Here is a 21,701-nt window from a genome sequence, read left to right as displayed (position 1 = left end):
TGGGGCAGATTCAGACCCGGTGCCAGGGCCAGGGACCATGCAGAATAGGGCCCGTGAAGCTGTGGTCCTGCCCCCGGCAGGCACAGCGATGTGCACCCTGCGCCCCAGTGCCGCAGCCCCAGCTCCACCTCGGGAAGACGAGCCCCGGCCAGGACGGGGTTGGAGAAGGCGGCGGTTTGGAAAACGACTGCCTGGTGCTGCTTTCACAGACGCCTGGCTTGTAAACCAGCGTTTCTAGCAGCTCCTTCTACATTTCTTATGAAAACACTCGAGGTTAAAGATCGCATAACTGGTTTGCTTTACCCAGCGTAGCCCCCGCTTTTGATCGAGTTCACCGCGGCTTTCTATTAGCTCAATTATTACAATCCATAATCAGTGCACTACAATGATTCAACTTGACTTTATGTGATGAGTATCTTGCCTTGTCATGTAACAGATTGTGTGTACGTTGTATTTCTCTAAGGACCATCTGACCTTAGATATTAAATAGAAACATACTAGACCAACTGAGAAACATTTAATACATACATTTATCCCCTTAGATGTATTAAAAATTCAGAGGAAAAATAAATATTTAAGATGGTAAAGTATGTTTACCAAATGTTTTAACAGCTGCCTTTAGAGACAAGGAAATGGAAATGAAATGATGGGTGTTTGTTTCACGGGGAAATGCTTGCAAAATGCATTCAAGTATCTGTTCAAGTGAGGGTAACTGACGGTGGTCTTAAATGGAAGGCCTTTGGGGTGGGGGAACCCGCAGGAGTGAGGTCACGTAACATCTCGAGAGTCTCTGCCCACGCACAGCTTGCACCGTCAGAAAAATCAGTGGTTTGTTTCAACTAAAAACGTCTTCTCCAGTTAGGTCTGGGCAAAGCCCCTGCCTGAACACCGCGGTGGGCAATGTGAGCCCTTCTTGCCGCTTTTGAACTGTCTGCAAAGGGACCACGCGGTTTTGCAGCCACGCGCAGCCGTGGCGCTGACGGGGATGGGGGGACAGAGGCACTCCACGATGCACAGACCCGGCTCCCTGGATTACGGAGGAAGACAGAGGCTCAAAACTCGGTTTCTCATCCTTCTGCTGCCTATCCGACTGTCTCATCATTTCCACTGGGGACTGGAAGAGGTGGGCTGGCATTTTGTCCTTCCCTCACGGGCTGCAACGACAGATCTATACCTTAACCTCTACCCCCCCAGCATGACCCTCTCAGTGGACAGGTTTAGACAGCTTCGAGAGGAGGAGATGGAGGTGGCTGAAATACGGAGTGGCATGAGCGAGTGGAGGGGGAGGTAGGAACACTCATGAAAAGGAAGAAAAGAAAAAAGGCGGGCATATAAAATTCTGCAGCCCTAAATGGTAACTTATGCACCGATAATTTACATCTGCTTTACGGGTCTATTAGTTCAGCTATCTGTTAAAAACCTCATGCCCCAGCAACTGCTGCTTGCCACAGGAGTCAGGCTGTCTCCGAGCTGCCGTACCGAACACCTTCCTGAAGCGGCACAGGCAGATTTGCAGAGCTAATCCCCGCTGCAGCTGAGAACGGCGGAGAAACAACCGCCGCCCGCTCCCCTCTCACTTGCAGTTGGACTCAGGCCGAATGTCCAGCGTGACTGACACTCAAAATTTGAAGGAAACTGTGGCAAGCACAGAGCATCACAAGTTAGCATGGAGAGATGCAGCGGGCGCCCGGTCACACTGTATCCAGATGCGGCTGATGGTAACAGCCTTGTGCCGTCTGAATACTTAACCTGACAGCTTCATGAATGCAATGAGCTTGCTCTGTCACGGTATCAGGGTCTGCTTGATCTCTAAAATGTCCCTGCCCCCTGGGACTGTGCTAGTATAATGCATAAGGGTTTGATCCTGGTTTGCCGTGGGGAGCATCACAACCGTGGCCCTTCCTGGCTGATGCCAGGGCAGATGTTGCAGCAGCTGCAGGCTGAGGGGTTTGGGGAGATAAATGGATATGAATATGGAGCAGAAAATGGTAGAGAGGTTCATGTCCAGGCTTGGACAACAAAAGGCCACTCAAGGTCTGCCTCTGCTGAGCTGGAGGATGAAGGAAGAACCTGATGATGAGCAGTATGAAATGTCTCTTGCAAGGCAACTGTCACAAATAACATGTCACAACTGAAACGTATAAAAAAATAAAAAGAGCAGTTGAGTTTGATCCAAACACCACCGGGACAAGGATCCCTGCTGCATCCAGTGGCCTTTGGAGCAAGTCCTCCCAGAGGAACAGGGTGAGGTAAACAACTAAAAAAAACCCCAAAAAACTTGCAATGATTCACTGCAAAATCTGACCATGGAAAGTTGTAGTGAAAGGGCTTATCTAGGAAATGCTGACAAGCAGCAGGATAGGGGAGCCAAACAGTATTTGTGCATTTATTCTAGACTGGTGTAGGAATATTTAATTTGGCTTGAAGCCACTCTAGCAAAATGATCATTATGATGCATTTAATCTAGTCCAAGTTGCCATGTCTTTCTAATTCATAGATCAATTCACAGAAACTTCAACCTGCAACTATGGCTTCAGAAGAAAAAAAAGTCTGCAATTAATTAAAACAGGTTTGTTGTTTGGAAACTTGAGTCATTAAGAACCTGGAAATCCAGCATCATCGTGTGTGCTGATTATAGCCAATATTCAAGGAAGTCACAGCAGCTGGAATTTCAATCTACTTTTGGAAGTTATCTATTTTGGTGTTTTGGTTTTTGTGTTTTTTTTCTTTTTCTTACAAGCATCACAGCAACAACTTGGCACTTCTGTTTTCCTTATCTACAGAAAAGTCATCTACAGAAAGCATGCTGCCGACACCTGGCTCCAAGGTGCAGTTAATGACTCAATATATACGATCATCATGTATCAACCAAGCTAAGAGACACATTATGCACACCACAGTCTTTGCAAAAAGTCACTCCTCGGTGACAAGGATTCCGAATGTTTATATTAATTAGATTTATTTGAGAGCAAGCCCCTGCAGATTCATCTGTACACTCTATATGGAAGGCTAAATCCACAACTGATATAATGCCTCTGAAACTAGCACAACAGGAGATAGGAAATGTCATGAAATTGCCTTTAAAAGCTGTGAAAGGAAGAACCTGAATTTTTACCTCTTGGCCCATTTCCATACTGCAAAGCTTTGTTGACTGAGCTTTGGCATCCACCATGACATTAAACATGGTGCATATTGATTGAGGGACTCGGAAATCTGTTGATCGGCTGGTTTTTTGCAGCTTTACTTCAAATGCAATCCTGGTTCTGTTAAGGAAAAGAGAAAAAGATATTTCAGTTGCTTTTAAATAATAATAATGTGAAACAATATTGAGAAGCGCTCAACAAACCAGAAAGCTGAATGCTGCTGGGAGCATTATAGTGCAATTGCTACAAATGTGCTTTTACTAAAAATGATTTTCCGGTTTAAAAAGAAACCTGCTTTCCAGAATACACACTATTTATAAAGTGTGCAACGGTTTCAGGTAAACTATGACTTTCTCATGCTTGATAAACAGTGTGATGATGTTACAAACAGCAGTGTCAATGTACACCTATAGTTTGGTTGCATTAGCTGATTTATACCCACAGACAAGTAGCAAACCTGACGCATTAAAGGATGCTCCTGTTGCTCCATGATATCAACTACAAATAACAGAAACTCGTTCATTGCTTGACTGAAAGGACATTGCCAGATCTTTGCATTTTTAGGTCTACACGATTGTATTTGCTTGCTGAAAGTTCCTAATTGTCTCACAAGTTCATAGAAGTGGTTTCCCTGAGGCACACATACTCACCAGGGTACGTCTGCACAATGTGCACGGGCACAGTCGTGCACATATGAACACATGCACACGCATCGCACGAGCCCGCACCTCTCCGCTCTCCCGGGGTTTCACCGAGCTCAAATTTGATATCCCTGGCAGTTACAAACCGTGTTACACCAAGAGCTTTCCTGGGCCAAAGAGTACAGGATTTGATCCTGTGTCGTATTTTAAAACGCCAAGGCATCTGTGACTCTAACATGGAGAACACTTGCAGTCTGGTGGGCACTGCCTTGCCTTTCTTTGGAGCCCCTCCGCAGATTCCTGAGGTACTTCACTGATCTAACCTAACACTGAACAATTATCACATCACACAGAATCTGCCAACAAATTAACATAGGAGCTTCAGTTTAGAACTAACAAATAATATCAGCTGCAGCTCAGGAATAACTCTGATCTTGAAAGATCCCCCAAGGGTTATGCAAATGAAAACTCATTTACAAATGTGAAACTCCCATTCTTGGGATGAGATCTGAGCTGGTACATAGGTCCTCCTGCCCTGATTTATTAGCAAAAGAGGCCTTCCTTGCAAGGGCTGCTTTCCTGACAGCACCGAAATACAACCGAGTGCGGAAGGCGGGGTGGCTCCTCCATGGTATTCAACAGTTCAGAGACAGACGCGAAGAAAAATGTTGTGTCAAACTGAAATTGCTAAAGAAACCTTAGCCAGGCCCTGTTTGCAGGTGATATAAATAGGGAAGGCAGCATATTGGTTTACATCAGCAGTGGCATTTGAACTGATTTAATTACCAGTGCCAGATTTAGCCTGGACTCGGGGACTAGAATCTTGATAATTACTGAAAGGACCCAAAGTGACTGGGATTTTCCATCTCCTCGCAGAGATGAGCATGTTCCTACTTACTTATGCTCAGAACCATTATATATAGTCATACCATTACAAGCTGGGCCAGGTTTTTACAGAGGGGCAACATATTTGTAGAAAGGTTGAAGCAGTTGGGGAAAAAAACCCCGGCTTTCAGGCACACAAGCCCTTCCTCAGACGTACCTGGAAACTTGCTTATTTTTCCCAGTTAGCTCAGCTCAGCTCACCTGCTCTGATTTCTATAGATCATCGCAGAGATAACCTGCACTGCAGGTGTGGCAAAGGTGCCTTGGTTCCAATTTAAAAAAGGAAAAAAAAAAAAAAAAAAAAGGAAAAAGAAGTGTTTTGCTGGTGGTGCTGGGGGCAGAGCAGAGAGCAGAGCTCCAGCGCTGGGTTTGCTCCTAAAGAGCGGTCTGATCACTGGACGACAACTGAAATTCAGCATTCGTGCCAGCCAGAGGACCAGAGACAAGCAGGTGCAATAAAGGGGGACTTGCTCAACGCCAAAGACATCACGACCGTCTCATTGCACTTAAAATGCACCGGGGTTTATTCCAGAACAGTGCGAGAGCAAGCCTCGAGCTGTCTGCCTTCCAGTGGGTGAGTCTCCTGCCTACATCTCAGGGACCGAACGCGCCTTCTCCTACGGTGACATTGCACAGCCAGACTGTGAGGAACATGCGAACAACAAATGCCACGCTCACACTTGCAGAGTGGCCAGGCAATTGTGGTACAGAACAGCCACATCACGCATTGCAGCTAATATTAGCATGTACCAGCTATATTTGGCACCCATTTTGCCTTTGGTTCATCTCTTTGTCTATTGATTTCTGCACAATGGAATGCAAAGTTCATTTCCTCCTCCTCCTGCCTAATCACCTTTGATGCCAAATAAATGACTGTGGAAAGGTTGGAAGTTTAGTCTTAACATTTTGCTTTCAGAATGACAGCTGTCTGCATGTTTAAAAGTTTTTTAAGGAAACCTCTCTGTTTTGGAAGATCTGCAGGTGAGTATCCTATAATGTGGCTGATGATACAACAGCTTTTCTCAATCGACAGCAGATGTGAAGGCTGTGTGCCAAGCTACTCAATATCCCCTTTCTGGGATCATTTTTTTGCTTGTTTTTTCATGGATCTGTGGTTTTTAGGTGGGTGCTGGGATCTTACTTAGGGCTGTGCCTTCAGCACTCAACCCCCCGACACCAAACTGCATTTACAAAGACTTGCCCTCACGTGAGGCACTAAAAATAAGTAACTGCCTATAAAGCTCGAAAGAATGGGTGGTTTATTGTTTTATTTTGAATATGCACTCTCTAGAGTCTCATCAGAGAAGTGCTTGCTCGGGAGAGTCCACAATTCACAGCAATAGGGTGGTTTTCCACCAGCATGTGCTGGGCAGAGGTGAGCTGGCGTCACTAATAAATGGTGGTTGAAGTGAAGCTTCGTTGATAATGAGGCAGAAAAAAAAGTTGCATCCGGTGAGCTTCTGTGAGAAACATGACTAGTTCGCTGTGGGTACGTACCTCTTCACGCAGGACTCGATCATGTCACTCGCCATAAGCTTCAAGCGTTGCTCTAAGTGTTTTCCAAACTCCTCCTCAGGCCAGTGTAAATCCCGAATGAAGGTCTGTAGGGCATCAAGTTTCCAGAACAGATCTTCTGAGGTGCCTGATCCATTGCTGGCAGGGCAAAATGAGAACAAAAGTCATAAGTGGCATCAGGCCTTTTGTAACCTGATGTGGAGACCATTCCTGCAACAAGTGTAGAGCAGACAGTAGTTTCATACACAGGACAACGCTGGCAATCTCCACCATCAGGATTTTGAGTTTTACCATACAGTTGCCTAATCTACCTTGCTATCATAGCCCACAAAACTTTCCAGACCAGATGAGTAAGACAACATTATGAGTTACACATATTAACAGGAAGAATGTGTGTATGGTAAAAATCAGCCTTAGTTAATAACCACATTAACGTATGTGATTATTAAGAATTAAGGCTAGAAATTGCGGTAGAAAATCCTTGATCAATAATAACTGCCATACTAGACTGTACGCAGTTATTAAGATTTAGGGTTTCATGCAATTCTCCCCCCCTCTGAATTATACCTTGAGGTTGCCTTGTCCCCCCCCAGTGAGGCCCCCGTTTTCACGTAAGGGACAGTGCTAACAAGTGGTGAGCGAGGACACGCTTTATCTCTTGAACAGCTGAAAAAAAATCAGGGTAAATCGATTGAGCTAAGGGCACTAGACACCTCATATCCAGGAGTTTTGGCAGGATTGACCGCTGCACCTTTTCACAGATCTGCCTCTTGCAAAGGCATCTATAGGACAACAAATTTTCATTTTTTAAAAAATTTATTTTGCAACATCTTTGGTCTGTCATAAAACTCTGAATTTCTCTCCCAAGCGTATATTCTTGTACCCACACCCCTGCCCAGATGGAAGTCTTTGGTCCTGCAGTGTGTAGCTACACCGGCTCTTTTCGCAGTATAATTATATCTCAAACCTCCACTTACAGAATAAAAATACAGAACTGGATTGTGCTCTGTTTGTGCAGAGAAATTTATGCATCCATAACCTTTTTCTCTCCCTCTCTCCTTCTTCCCTCGCTTTTTTTCAGAACAATTACCAAGGGAGCTTCAAGAGTTTCAACCCCCTCCTCGCATACCACTAATGCTAACACGGTAATTTATAAGATACTTAACACACCATGCATTACCACTTGTGCTGACATCATCTATAGAAACAGATGAGGGAGGGTGTTTCTATTGTGACAGATGCCAGCTGCATTGAGTTAATGCTAGAGGAGATCGGAGCTAATGCATACACGGCTACTACAAGGTGAGAACCATAGTCCCAACATGCTAGAGGGGTCCTGCGGGGTCCTGTGCTAACAGGGTTAACGAGATAAAGAATGAATCATCTCGATTGTAGGAGAAACGTATCTGACACTAAGCAACAGGTAACATGTCCTTGATGGAGGGGAAGGGTGAGTAAAAGGAAACCAGGGAGATGAAAAGATAAAGAATCAGGCATTTCCTTCAACCAGGGGACCAGTTTGTGCCACAGTCTCAAGTGTTCATCTACTGTCAGTTTTTAGTTTTGCCTGGTTCAAACCTGTGCTTGGGTATAAATAAGCTTTAACAGTCTAACCCCAGTTTTGGAACTGCATGAATTTATGTTTTCAATAATTAAATACATACAAATACAATAATTGGTATTTACTACAGCAACATAACGACACCCATTTGGTTGCAAATTTTTTAAAGTATCATTCTTGGTCTTTTTCTCACTTTTGATTAGGGCTCCATGCAAGTAAAGAATATAGTATATTAATTTCGAAGATGCACTGTTAATATTTTACTTGTGAACACCACAATCACTCTAATCGCGCAGGCAGCTTGCAATATACCACTGATGCTCAAGTGTTTTCAGAGGGATTATCCAATTTTCTGTCATGACATGATTCTTATCTTTTCAAGGGCAATACCACAAAGCATGCACAGAGTAAGATTAAAACTTTCAAGTACTCTTTACAGACAACTGCCTAAGCTAGCCTTTAATATAGCTATCTTAGCATGAATATGAGTTGTATAGCTTTGAAACATAAACGACCGTGCTAATATTGAAAAAGTTTTAAAAATCTATTAAAATAATCAAACGTCAGTGTTTGGTTTACTTCTGGTTCGTTACCACTGCTCTGCAGTAAAGCCTGCACGAGGCCAAGGGCAGAGGCATTCTGGTGGACTCCAGGTGTAGATGTAATCGAGGGTGTTTCAGTAGCACTGAAGGGAGTAGTTTTGGGGGGGTTTCTTCAGTTTTTATCTTTTAAGTGAGAAGGCAGGGAAAAAGCAACACATCAGTGCAGTGCTGGCTGAGACCACCCCATGCCAACCCTAAATAACCCTCTAGGAATTTAGAAGGACAACTGGCAAGATCTCAGTTCCTGTGCTAGGACATCTCGGGAGATGAGCTACCTCCAGTGATGAGATTTGGGTTGGGCCCACTGTGTGCCACCCTCCACACTGCCTGGTGGCTGGGACTTTTAGCAGAAATCTGCTATAAGAAGAGAACTTGCCTAATCTGCACGCAGGATTTGCGGTATGTCCCCCCCCGAGCTCCACCCGTGCAGCCTGGGATGCTCGGACAGGGAGCTGGGAGCACAGAGCACAAGGCTCCTACAGATCGACTGCTTTGACACTGTGCCTGATTTTCCAGGCCATAAGTGAAAGCTTACATCTTTCTTTAGTTGGTCACAATATTATTCAGGCTGTAAGGATGGCTTTGGAGCCTTAATTGCTCTCTGGGGCCTCCACCAACATGAATAAAAACTGTTGCAGAGTGTTTCTCTTTGTTAAACTGTTTCATCAAAATCAAGACAAAAATTATTATCTGGGAGACGTGGAGCTTGCATTAAATAAAATTCACTTTTAGATCTACATCTGGTCCACAGAAATTGGTTGACTGGCATTGAAATTGGTTCATCTTCTCTTTTGGACAAAACTCTTTGCTGAGACACATAATGTCGTGTTATAAGCTCTGTGGTTCGTAGGTTGTTCAGACCATGTCCCATTGTTGGCAGCTAGTTTGTAAAGCAAGATACTTGCTCAAACTCTCAGTGGGAGTAAGACAAATTTTCAAGATTTATACAAAAAACCCCTCAAAATACACATGCCAGAAATTCACTAGTGTCTCATTCAGAAAACGTCTTAATTAACCGTATCACTCTTTAAAGTTTTATATAATGCACAGAAACAAACAATACATATCCATGCCAAGATTACTTTAAATTTAAATGAGATCTAATTTGAACTGAATACACACTCAGAATCATAAATAGCAGCCATCCATGACGGTGCAGAAAAGCTAGGCATTTGTGGGATGCCTAGTGGGATGTTAACTGGTAGATTTGGTACTTTAGGGAGATTCACATTTGGTAGATTCACATTGGGCAGATTACTTGTTAAACTCCTGTGGAAGAAACAGACAGAAAGAAAAAATACCATAACAGTGACAATGCAGATGTAGCAGAAGCACATGACACTCATAAACAAATCTGCAAAGTTCACAGCACGACAACAGTTAAAAAACTAAAGGAAAACATTTCAGAAAGAAGCATGAGTATGGAAGCTTAAGTGTACTGGGTTTGCTGTCTGCAATAAAAAGCAAGTTACTTAAAAAAAACCCAAACAACAGAATGAAAAGAAGAAGAAGAATCACAAAGTAGCAGATTAACAGAGTACTCAAACACCCACAGAAAATACCTCCACCTGCAAGTCCTGATACCATTTCAAAGTGCAGAGACCAGCCTTTCCTCGGAAAAATCTCTCTCAAGGAAGTGAGCCTCAGTTCTTACCCACCCGGGTTGGATGAATGAAACTAAGAGATCTACTAGGGAATCGAGATTCAAAATAATAAACCCGGAGTTTGGCACTCCAGCTCTGCAGAAGTCCGTAAGAGTTTTTCTTGCCACCAAATTCAGGAGCCGGGATTACACTCCAAAACCTCTCCGTTTATTTTGTACCCTACAAAAAACGAAGATGTGCTAAGCCGGAGCAATGAAACGGTGAACCGCAAGGTTCTTCCTCAGCGAAGACTCATGCCTTGGTCCTGCCCTGGCGTTCCTGGGTGCGGAGAAAATGGGGCCCGCAGGTTGCCCAGCTCTACACGTGCACTCGAATGAATTGCACTTAATGAATCCAGGACTGGTATATGAATGGTTCCTGGCTGGAAATGGGCCATGGGTGATTAAGCCATTCAAAGGTTAATTTATCAAGCATGTGTACTTGGGCATCATGCCTTCAATAAATATTTTCAGGCATGTAACTGTTAGGTAAATAGAGATCTTTTAAAAACCGGCCAGTGTATTAATTTAGTGCCATATACTCTCCTGAAGCAATGTGCGGTGTAACTGTTCCGCATGCCCAGAGTTTGCAAAACACTCTGACGTATTTTAGTGTGATAGGTCTCTAGATGTTATAATTGGTCTAATTCTATTTTAATGAGTATCCTATCACAGTTAAATTTTATGCAAAATAAAAATGTCATGAGATTTGGGAATCAGAAGCCATTTTCGGAAGGGTATCTTGTTTCTGCCTTCATCCAGTAATACTATATGGCACACTGGGACACAATCCATAGATGGTTTTACAGTCCCATTTGAGGAACAAAACCAGATGCTTTGACACCTTTTCCAGGATGATTGTTTGGGCTCAGTGAAAATGGAATCAGGACTTTGGGATTTCAGGTTCACCCTGCTCTGCTGAAGGTACTGAAAGCTTTTCTATTGATGTGCACGAGCACAGCTTCAGTGGTCAAACTTCCCTGCACTCAGTGACCGCACCAGGACACGCCACGTTAGGAGGTCTCTCCCATTCCCCTGGATTAAATTAGTTACTGTACAGCAGCATCATCTGGACTCTTGGAAAACTATCAAATGACACAGTATTGCCTCTCAAGGAATATTAAAATATTAGCAACTTCCTTGAGTCATACTTTGAAGTCCATTTCTTACTGCAAGTTTTACATATCAAAAAACAAAGTAATGGCATTGAGCTGTCTATGATGAATAAATGTTTCCTAACGCCACAGAAGATTTGAACCACATCTCTGCAAGAGCTCAGCTCGTTATTGGTGGCTAGTCTTAGGGAATAGACTTTATCCTCATTCTCCCTCTGTGAATAAAATCCCTTGTTGGGGAGGAAAACAACAATCCAAAGTATTTTTCCAGTGAAAAAAAGAAGTATGTTCTTGTTTTCTTTTGTTTCTATGATTCTGAGTACTGATTTGACTTCACACTATCTGCTGGTTCTCTTCGTTAGGCAGTAAGCAGATACAAGAATTTACTAACGGAACAAAGCTGTCCATTGTTTCCATTCATACTGTATCTGCTATTAAGATGATACTATTATTGAATGGGACACAGACTCCATAGTGATTGAGAGAGTGTTAAATCTTCAGAAATGGCAGTGCATGTGGTTAGATACCGATATGGAATAAATAAAGAAAAAGCAAGAGGTGGACAACATATAAATGTATAAGGAAAAGCAACTTAAATAACTTAGCCAGATGGTAAATACATAAATCAGAGGACCTTTGGTTTTAATATTAAAATTCAAGAAGTGACAGTGTTATATTAATAAAAACACTGTATTAATAAAATATGACTTCTAGAGTAAACAGTATACTATATTCACACGGAAACATATTTCTTTTATACAACACATTATTTTGCTGATGCAAGGATATGTTGCAAGAATAAGTTAGTACTCTTAAAACAAAACAAAACAGCAAAATAATGGAGTATATTATGTTAACATACAGTAACTAATTTTAAAAATATTCTCCTGAATTGACATGCACAGTTTTGCAGGTTCAACCAATCTAATTATCTGACTAACAGTTGCAGTGAGACCTGTAAAAAATGATTAATATTACCAACAAATGTTCCAGCCTGCAGTTGCTCAGACCATAAAACTACAGGTCCAAGATGAGAAACTGTTTCTAGAAGCCAGCCATGCCTATTTAATATAGATGGCTAAATATAACCTCAGCCATCAGGCAGGGAATGTGGGCATTTGCATCAACAAGATGAGGGCTGTCTGATTTAAGACGACTCAGCTTCAGGACTGGCTCCTGATATGCTTGATAAAAGACGCACACTCTGGAGCTGTACTGCTTGTTTTCTTGGCTTCCGATTCACCCCCCATTTGTGTTCATCGGTTGTGTAAATGGCTTTCACCTGGATTGTCTGCTGGGAAATTCTCAGTGCAAACAGACTGGCAACATACCCCTGGACAACATCCCAACGCTCACTCTACCGTAGCACCGACCACAGAAAACAAGTCCAATCGCACAGGGGCTGCTCCTGTAGAGCTGCCCCAGTACTGAAAGGAGGGCAGAAAAATCACAGTGGTTTTACTGCGCTGTCTCCTGGTTTCAGAATAGAGCTGAACAAGAGCCTTGTCCATACTTAAAGGCTCAGTTCCTACAGGATGCCTGAAACGATTTAGTGATGGAAGACACAAACGCCTGTCTCTTCCATCACTATAAACACTTACTACCTTACTGCCTAGGCTGAGCAAATCTTTTCACAAAAGCCTTGACGTGAAGCAAAGAGCTTGATAGTGCAGTAGGCAGTCAAATCTGTGCTCTTCCTGTGACTGACACCCAGAATAGTAACAAAAATACTCATTTTCACTACAATGGTGCTTCTTTTAGGGGGAAACATTTTTTCACTAGCGTTTTGTAGTAGTACAACCTTATAAAATGATTAGTATAATCATACAGCTCAAGTTCTTACATTTATATTAATGATACATTTACAAATAGTTTGCAAAGGGTTAGTGAGCAATTAATAGATGCTAAAGCTAGGACTACAGTGTGGTAAGACAGCCATAGGTCAATGAGTAACGTCCTAGTCAAGCGATTGAACTGGTTGTCATTGCACCAGCTTTAGCATTTGCTCAAAAAGATCTTTCAACACAGACACACACACACAGAGACACACACACACGTACGTGTCTGCTGGCTGCAAGATAAATCAGCGTTCTCCGAGAAGCTAGCATGAAAAAAAACCCCATTGCAAACCCTACTTTTCCAAGACCTCTCAACTCACCAGAGAACAGACCTACTCTGTATCCTCCGTATTTGGATGACTGTGCGAAGGACAAGTGTTCCACATTTCTCTGCGTGGATTCATACAAGCACACCAGCTGCTCTAGCTATAGGGCACGGACCCCCTGCAAATTCAGCAGCTCTGCAGAGGCAGATTACATAGCCCTCATGAGCACATTACATCAATGCTTTTTCCCCCCATGTTTTCAATGCTTAACAGTATCTATCTCACTGTTTGTGATTTCTATACCTAACTCCTTGTAGCATAAGGTGCAGAGTATTCAGCAATGAAAATAGAAGAAATACATGCTTGCAAACTGCCATCTGGTCAGGTTATGGAGGGCTACATATTTCAGCCTTGATTGCAAGCACGAGCATAGAGAAACCCTTTCAAAAGACTCTAGGTTGTGAAATAATTTCTTGGTTAACAGGAAATAATGACATTTCCTTCTCACAATTCACTGTAGAGATCCAAAGCAGGACAACAGTAAGCTCGGTGGAACGGACAGCCACGATGATCTACCTTTTCTGACCAACCTGAAGGCCTTTCTTCAAAGCAGAGGAGAGCCATGGAAAAACATATTGCAGTGTTCCCAATTCCCAAAAAGCTCTGCTGGAGAGGTGGCAATGGAAGGCCACGACTTGGATGGGAATTGACTGGTCCAAATTATTTGAGAATCAATGGCCAAAAACTCAGCTGTGCTGCAGTATGGACATGTTGGGGGAGAAGGCAGTAGAGTGGATACAGGAGGGCAAATCAAACCAAGTCAGTCTCTGACCTGAGCTCTTCTGCAAGTTCACTGTCGATCAGACAAAGAGGAGCAGGTGGTCTGCCCAGGAGGCAAAAGATGAAGATGCCTTAACATTTAGTTCTGAACATCGCAGCTGAACTGTCATAAGATCCTAGGAACGACACCCCTCTTCTCCCTTACACAGTATGTGCCACCCTCTGTGCGCTCGCTGGTACCTTCCTTCGCCGGGTCGCATCGCGTGAAGCCAGCATTTGCAACTCGCACTTTTGTGTGCGAGACACAAGAACAAAATACCAACTAGTGAAAAAAAAAACCCAACCCCGGAGTGCATCTTTTCACCAGATGGACACAAGCTTCTTGTGAAAAGCACCCACTTTCCTGCTGGAAGAAATCTTTTAAATACCCAAGTCTGTAAGACAGATAGTGCATCCTGGGCTTTTGCTTGAAACTGCAACGTTCAAAGCACTCTGAAACTGGAACTCCAGAAGGGAATAATCATTACAAGAGAACTAAGAAAAAGTCTTTTATAACTATCAAAGATAACTTGAAAATGATAGATAATGGCATACCCAGGGATAAAGCATTTTGACAGGCAAGTACCACAGCCAAGTACTTACGGACATCTATAGTTAAGCCACAAATGTAATTAAAAGCCAAAATGATGACAGCTTCTGACAAAAGAAAAAAAAGCAGAATGAATTGCTTATTGACTGCTTGTCTGAGGTGGACAGGTACACAGAGTAACTGCCTCTGTGTCATAACAGACCAGGAAACACAAACATATTCATTACTAAAGCAGAGCTCTGAAACTAAAGTTAATGCTAACTTCGAAGTGCAATTCTGCTTGAAGGAGTGGCTGTAAAAATGGCATTCTCCTACTCGAAAGATCTATTTCTTGTATGTTTTCTGGGTCACATCTGCTTATTTGAAACAAGATTTTTTAGGATTTTTAATCCTGTTAGCCTGCAGACCAAAGGCAGCAAATGGAAAGTGAGAGAGACTCCTGAATGCCAGCCACTTAACCCCACTCGAAACAGAGGGGATGATCAGGTGTTAAGAAAAGGCCTGAGATTTGGCAGGCAGAATCCTTACGGATGCTGAGGATGCACAAGAAAGAAGGGAAAAAACCTGGGTACTCAGACTCCAGGTTGCATATGGGAGGCTGGCTGCCGAACAAAATCTCTTTTCCTTGTAAACGGAACATATTTGGTGTGAAAAGCCCTGAAAGACCACACGTTCTTTTATACAGCAACCTCTGACAGTGCAGTGCCACTTAACTTTGCCTAGAGAATCACAAAAAAAGCAGGGAAAATAGTCTCTCTAGAAGTCACCTGGTCCCAATCCTCTGTCTGAGGCACTGCCAGATTCACGTTGTTTGCAAAGGGTCGATCTTTCTCTTTGAATACCTTTATCAGAAGGAAAAATCAGTTCTTTTCCTTCGTAGGATCTGACTTGGCTCTTTAGAGCAAGCATGACAGGGTTCAGCAATGCTTCAAAACCTGTGAAATAACAGCAGTAATCCAAAGCACATGCCACATTTTTATCATTCACCATCTCTTGAGTTCAATTTGGGTTTCTCTCAGGCTACTGATTTCTTCCTGGTAAATTCCTAGTTCTCCAAATTTAATAATCGATTCTGCTTGAATCATCTTGCCCGTGTCTCACTATGGTTTCTGCATGCCTAATCCTACCGGCAAGGGAGCTGGGACCTGGCAGAGCTGCCCCGGGACGCGGGGACACGCGCAGCCCTCAGCCGCGGGGCTGATGTGAGAAGCGCAACGCTGCACTATCCCTCCACGGGGCGGGTGGAAAAAATGAGTATTGGGAAGAATAAGTACAGCAATGACTCACACAGGTTATAGGGCTGGACTGAACACGGTGAAGCAAGGGGTTTTGTTCTGAAAAGGAGCTATTTGAGTTCAAAAGCAGCATTGGAAAAGGCCTTTTAGAACGGGATCCAAAAAGCCATGCCAGCTAAGAAGGTTTTCACATTTTCATGCTTCCATGTCCAAAGGCACACGGTTCAAACTGAGGCAGCAATGCATTTCAAAAAGCAAATACCATTTCCCTCATTAACTCGAAAACCCTGAAAGAGATCAAGCCTTCTATTTTCAGCATTAAACTAGAAAATCTAAAGCACTTTCTGCATGTCCAGTCTACTGTTTGCTAATTCATCTCTGTATGAATCTCCATCCATTTGCACCCAAATTCCGATTGTATCAAAGGAGGTTTCCTTACTTTACTGGCTCCCATGACTCCCGCTCAAAGCCCCTGTGAATTGACTGTGCAATTGAGGACTCCATCAGATCGACATATCTAACAACAAGTGGAGCAAACAGGTCTTGGAGGTGTTTGTGGAATTTTCCATTGCACAAATTATCTAGAATAGATAAATAAAAGTATAGTAAGACACTACTGTTACTAAAACCTCTGTAACAAACCACAGCGTGGCACTTCATTACGCAACGAATTTGTCAGCGAACAGGAAGAAACTTCAAGAACATAACAGGAGCTGGCATCGGGCACCAATGTTCACGACAAAGACAGCAGGAATGGCTTCTTACTCCAAACAAATAAACAGACAACGAATCTTCTTTCCCATTAATGTCAAACTTACAAATACATTATTACTTCCTGCGAATAAAACGGATGTAAGAAATACAGCATGGCAAAACATTATGGCTTTTTCAGGTAGGAGAATTATTTCTTCTTTGGTTACTCACTACCATGATGCTGGAAATCGCTCTCTGAGGGTGAGTCCCTGGCTTTTTTATGTGGTCGTAGCAAGCTAAGTGGGGCCCTGGGCTGGGACCTAACTGAAGGCAATGCTGATTCTGCCACCAGCTCCCAGGGAGCGGCAGGACCACTGGGGACAGTGCCAAATCCTCACAGGCTTTGAAGGCATGGGGCCACGTGCTTTGGAGAAGAGCTTTATTTCACAAAGCACTATTCTTCTGAACTACTCCTGCTTCTCTTTAATGTTTTCCTCCCTTCAATCAAATCTTTTAAAGCAGGGACCGTTTTACTCCATGTTAAATAAAGGCAGTACACACATATAAAACGATACACACATTTAATGACAGTGAGATAGAATGCCTAATTCCCTGCTTATCAGGCAGTCTTTACCAAGGCACTTGAGAAGATGAAGCAAAATAAAAGTTCAACTTCTCACCTTCAGCTGAAGCATTTGATTTAAGCAGCGCCTGTGTGCTTTTTTCCTAGTGGAAATGGAACAAAATCTAGCTGATGCCTGCAGAGTATGTACTATAAACCTCTACCCATCTCAGTTCTCTGTGCAGTACGGAGAGGCTGAAAGTATTATCAGTAACCTGAGCTGCCCACTGAAAAAGAAACGATCGAAATACAATACATACAGTCACTACGGAGGGAATCGTTTAGAAGCTGAAAGAGCGGAAAGCTGTCCCAGGTGTCTGGGGGTTGCACCTCTAACGCAGCATCCATATCCACTGCAAACAGTGACAGGAAGGTCTCCGCGTGCTCAACCATTAAGTCTGACCACCAAGCAAAGGCCTTCAGAGTTGGTAGAAAAAGATAATAAAAAAGTATATTAGTTCTAATAAAGCATAGGGAAAGATGTTAAGCCACATATCTCAAAAAAAAAAGTGCATCTCACGGAAACTACCTTTATTGTAAAGAGAACAGTGCTTTCAAGTGCTAGCCTGCGCAGACAGTGCTAATCGCAGGAATTAGGCACTGCTATTTTAATACAAAGGTTTCTTGCAGAGGGTCTATTCAGAGCTCCACTGTAAAGGCACGCAGCTGAAACATGGCAGAGAAGGTTTCGTCTGTTCAATTTACAATAAATGACTTAATTCATCTTTAATTATGCTACTTATCAGAAAAAAATCAAGTAATTCTTATTGTAAAGTATATAAATTTAGGAGTTTCTTCACTGTGCATGTGGGTTTTCTCCTGTTTTTTCAACGGTTTGAATTTTATTTGAATTCACTACTTCTATGTGTCTTGAAAAACTAGAAGCCTAAGACATTAAAATCTGTCCTAAATCACTCACACTGTCCTTTAGATATATTGCAAGCATCACCAATAAAAGTTATCACAGCACTGTTCATTTTACATGGTTAGCTATACACATCCATAGAAACACACTACCACCTTCATAATGCTACTGATTAGGAAACTGATTACGAAGCTCTATTATCAACATGCCAAGATTTAAAAAAAAAAAAAAATCTACGGCAAGCCTATATTTTCACAGAGGCAGGAAAAAATATATCTAAACTTGAAAATCAAAAAATATCAGTGAAGTAACTCATTCTCATGCACATGGGTCCTTAAAATTCGCTGTACGGGCTCTCTGACGTGACATTCACATCATACATGGCTCAGATGTGAATGCTGCAAACGCATGCATGCGTGTTTAGTAATCACTTCTGGCTGGGAACATGCAATATGAGAAGTGCTGTCATTAGGACCATGTGCTGTCATTTTGAAGTGATAGGAAATTACTCAGGGACTTAAAGGATCTAAGAAACAGCTTTCCGGCACTTTGCGAGAAAAAGAAACCTCTAGCACAGGCACAAGACTGGAGATGAAACGGGAAGGACTGGGAATAGATGTATCAGGTCGAAGAGGAATTGCCAGTCAGGGAGGGGCATTTTTAGCAGATTTTAGCAGACACGAACAAGCAGAATGGACTTTCACTTTCTCAGGGTTCAGTTTTGATTCACTGATGAAGAACCGCACTCCAGCTGCTGGTTCACTCAGCCACGGAGAGGGAGCAGTGCTCCAAAACCAGGTTACTGCCATGGACCCCTGCCACTCTTCCTGGTTTGGCCCGACTTCTCAGCTGCCAGCGATATCGGCAGGGGGTCTTTGGGACTATTTCCACTCCTTCGCTCCCCCAAAATCTAAAGCAGACTGAGATTGCTCTGCTATCATTCCATGAGTTGACATAAAACTGGTGTTAAGACACAGATAGGCTGGACGTGGCACTGGGCCTTATGTGCCCAGAGGACATCCAAGATGTAAAACAACCAAAATAACTGAATAAACCCCAAACTAATCTTAGTATTGGGCCTGCCATGTCAGGGGGTGAAGATGTGGATGAAGTGGGCTGTGCCATGAAGGGACGGCTTCAGTGCGCCCAGGGGCAGGCTGGGCAAACATCGTGCCCGGAGCTGCAACACCAGTAGGTTAGAGCACCCTTGAGGTCATGGCGTGGGGACAAGGCGGTTACATCGGGCTCCTTCGTCTGCAAACTGCCCCCAGCCCCACGCACATGGGGGAAGACGTCAGGCATCGCTGCAGCAACACCTGCCCTGGGGTGCTCGGAAAGCTCAGGGGCAGCGGTGATGGTGGCCCTGGGCATTTGCAGAGTCGTTACTCTGGAAAAGCCAAAATCGAGGTGAGGGAGTCTAGGGGGCTGAGCACGCATGGCAATGCTCTTCAGCTCTTCTGCCCACGTTTGGTACTGGTGTCCAACCAAGCACACGGTCGGACGCCTGGCAGTGTTGCATCGGGAGGCATCGAGCTGCTGCGAAACCACAGCAGAACCGAAAACGTCAAGACTCAGGTCTGCTCCCGATGCCTGCTCAAACCTTCTCCCCAAAGCACAGGTAGGAAACGAGCAGATGTTGAGCAACAGGGCTGCGGAGGGTCCTCTTAAAATTAGCAGTGCTCGTCTGAGGTTTCCAAGGAGGGAGCCAGGGCTGTCCTTGCGCTGATGTGGTTTCTCTGGCTGTACCTCTGCCTGCCAAGAGCCTGCCATGCCGTGTCCCCATCAGATACTGCCCGCAGGTGTGTGGGCAAAGAGCGATCGCTATGAAGGACCAAGGGCAATCGGTGTTTTCAGGGCGGGGGAAAAGAGGGGAGGCCAAAGAATTTCTTCTGCCACAAATCCCAACATAAACACTTCAGAGTCCTGCAATAAAAACCTGCTTCCATGAAAAAGGAAAAAAATGCTATTTTTAAGAGAAATTATGAAGAAAAGCATGTGATCACTTGTGGAAAAAAAATATGCCCAAACCAGTCACAGTTTCCCTTTTGCTGGAAAAATCAAATTTTAGCTCCGTAAGTCTCTAACTTATGTCAAGATCCTCAGCCTCCTCCTCCCTGGTCTGGGTGAGCAGGACCTTCCTGCGGTGGGAGTGGTAACACCGTACTTTGAAAATCTCCTTCAAGATGGTAACATGACATTTATTTACCATCTACTTACCTGCGTTGCTCAAAACACAGTGTAAAGGGGAAAAAACCCGTGTGCTTTCTAGCCAAACACACCTATTATTGTATATTTTACACATGGATACACATGTATATATGTATGACCTCAAGGAGTTAAAATACATATATACATATACACATACGTATACATAGAGAGAGAAAACACAAGTTTAAAAATAGGTGAATGCCATCGTCTCTGGCATTTGTCATCAGTCATCCAGAGGAAGGGAAAGGGAGGTGGGAGACATCTGATGGGAGAGATGACACAATGACAGAGACCTCCCGCTCTCCCAGATTACGGATGTAGGCACACGTCGGTTTCTGCTGCAGTTCTGCCTGCGCTGCTTTGCTTCTCTCTTAGGGTAAGACAAACCCAACTGACTAAACATGGTACTTCTGTTGTAATGGGGTCTTTTTAACATTTTTCATGCTGTGAGTATTATTTTCTGGGTTCTCATTAGTGAGTCTGCCTGGATGTCCATGTGGGGAAAAAAGGGGCATGTTTAAATTGCAAAAACTGTTGGTTTTCAGTAAATTAAGGCATTTCTTCAGTAAGAGGTACAATTTAATTTTCTGCTGAACATCCAAAGTAGACCGAAGAGTTGCACCTTGCAGGTCGAACCTTCTCCAGGTGAAAGGACAACATGTCAAAAAACCCTCACCCGGAATAATTTGGGAAAAAAAAAAGCGCAATACCTCAGCAGCAATTCTCATTGCACAGTGAGATCGCAATGTGGATACAATGCATAATAAAAATCAGTGATAAACCACCCAGGCTCTTCTCTTTCTTCCTTTGGGTGCAATTCCAAGTGTGCAGAGAGCTGGCCCACTGCCTGTACGCTGCTGAAATGCCACAGCCACCCTCAGGACAGGGATTCAGTAACGTACCGACAGTGTGCCGGGCTTCTGGAGAGAGATGAATTTCACCCTTCCAGGTCACCGTTCAGAACAAGGGACCGGGATGCCTCCCATCCATGTTGGCATTAACCTTCTGTCTCTAATCAAAACCTTGTGACACAAAAGATGCTGGAGAACAGTTTTGAGTCTTCCTCCTGGTGAGGAAGCGTGTCTGGCTGAACGCGACTGGCCCTGTAACTGCTTCCTTCAGAAATCTACTATTTTCAGACTAACCTGCTCCTTCCCGGCTGGTTCGTACATCCAGCCTGTGCTGGTGATGAGTGGAATAAAACACTCGTTATCCTCGGACAGGTTATTGCAGTTTGTGTGCGAGCGCAGCGCTCTTGAGCACCCCCTTGCTTTTGTAAAAATGAAGTTTATTTCACTCTTCACCCCGTATATTCTCTCTCTACATATAAATACTGTATATCCAGTACAAGGCACATACAGACAAAACCAGAGGAAGACCACTACCATTCTAGGCACTCGTGTAGTACTTAGTCCATCTCCACCACAGTGTACTAGAGGTCGGGTGAATGCAAAACGACAGAGGTAACAACAGGCTGAGGAGAGAGTCCAGGCAGGTAGGG

The 21,701-nt window shown here is 43.6% G+C and overlaps 1 protein-coding gene across 7 annotated transcripts in view; it reads right to left on the bottom strand.

Annotated features, from left to right (window-relative positions):
• The window catches only part of CADPS (calcium dependent secretion activator), a 221,161-nt gene that overhangs the window by 33,908 nt on the left and 165,552 nt on the right, over positions 1-21,701 (bottom strand). For 4 of the 7 annotated variants that reach the window (XM_054838539.1, XM_054838540.1, XM_054838541.1 and 1 more), the window contains 5 exons: positions 17,388-17,544; positions 16,252-16,393; positions 9,470-9,616; positions 6,167-6,322; positions 3,116-3,263 (listed from right to left, as the gene is read on the bottom strand). In XM_054838539.1, the coding sequence (XP_054694514.1) occupies positions 3,116-3,263; positions 6,167-6,322; positions 9,470-9,616; positions 16,252-16,393; positions 17,388-17,544 (750 nt within the window). The remainder of the gene's footprint in view (positions 1-3,115; positions 3,264-6,166; positions 6,323-9,469; positions 9,617-16,251; positions 16,394-17,387; positions 17,545-21,701) is intronic. The other 3 variants (XM_054838544.1, XM_054838545.1, XM_054838546.1) reach the window with 1 other exon arrangement.

This window comes from Grus americana, chromosome 11, assembly GCF_028858705.1.
Source record: "Grus americana isolate bGruAme1 chromosome 11, bGruAme1.mat, whole genome shotgun sequence".
In the NCBI taxonomy this organism is placed as follows: Eukaryota; Metazoa; Chordata; class Aves; order Gruiformes; family Gruidae; genus Grus; species Grus americana.
Note: the sequence above shows the minus strand (reverse complement) of the source record. Positions and strands in the feature narration are given on the sequence as shown.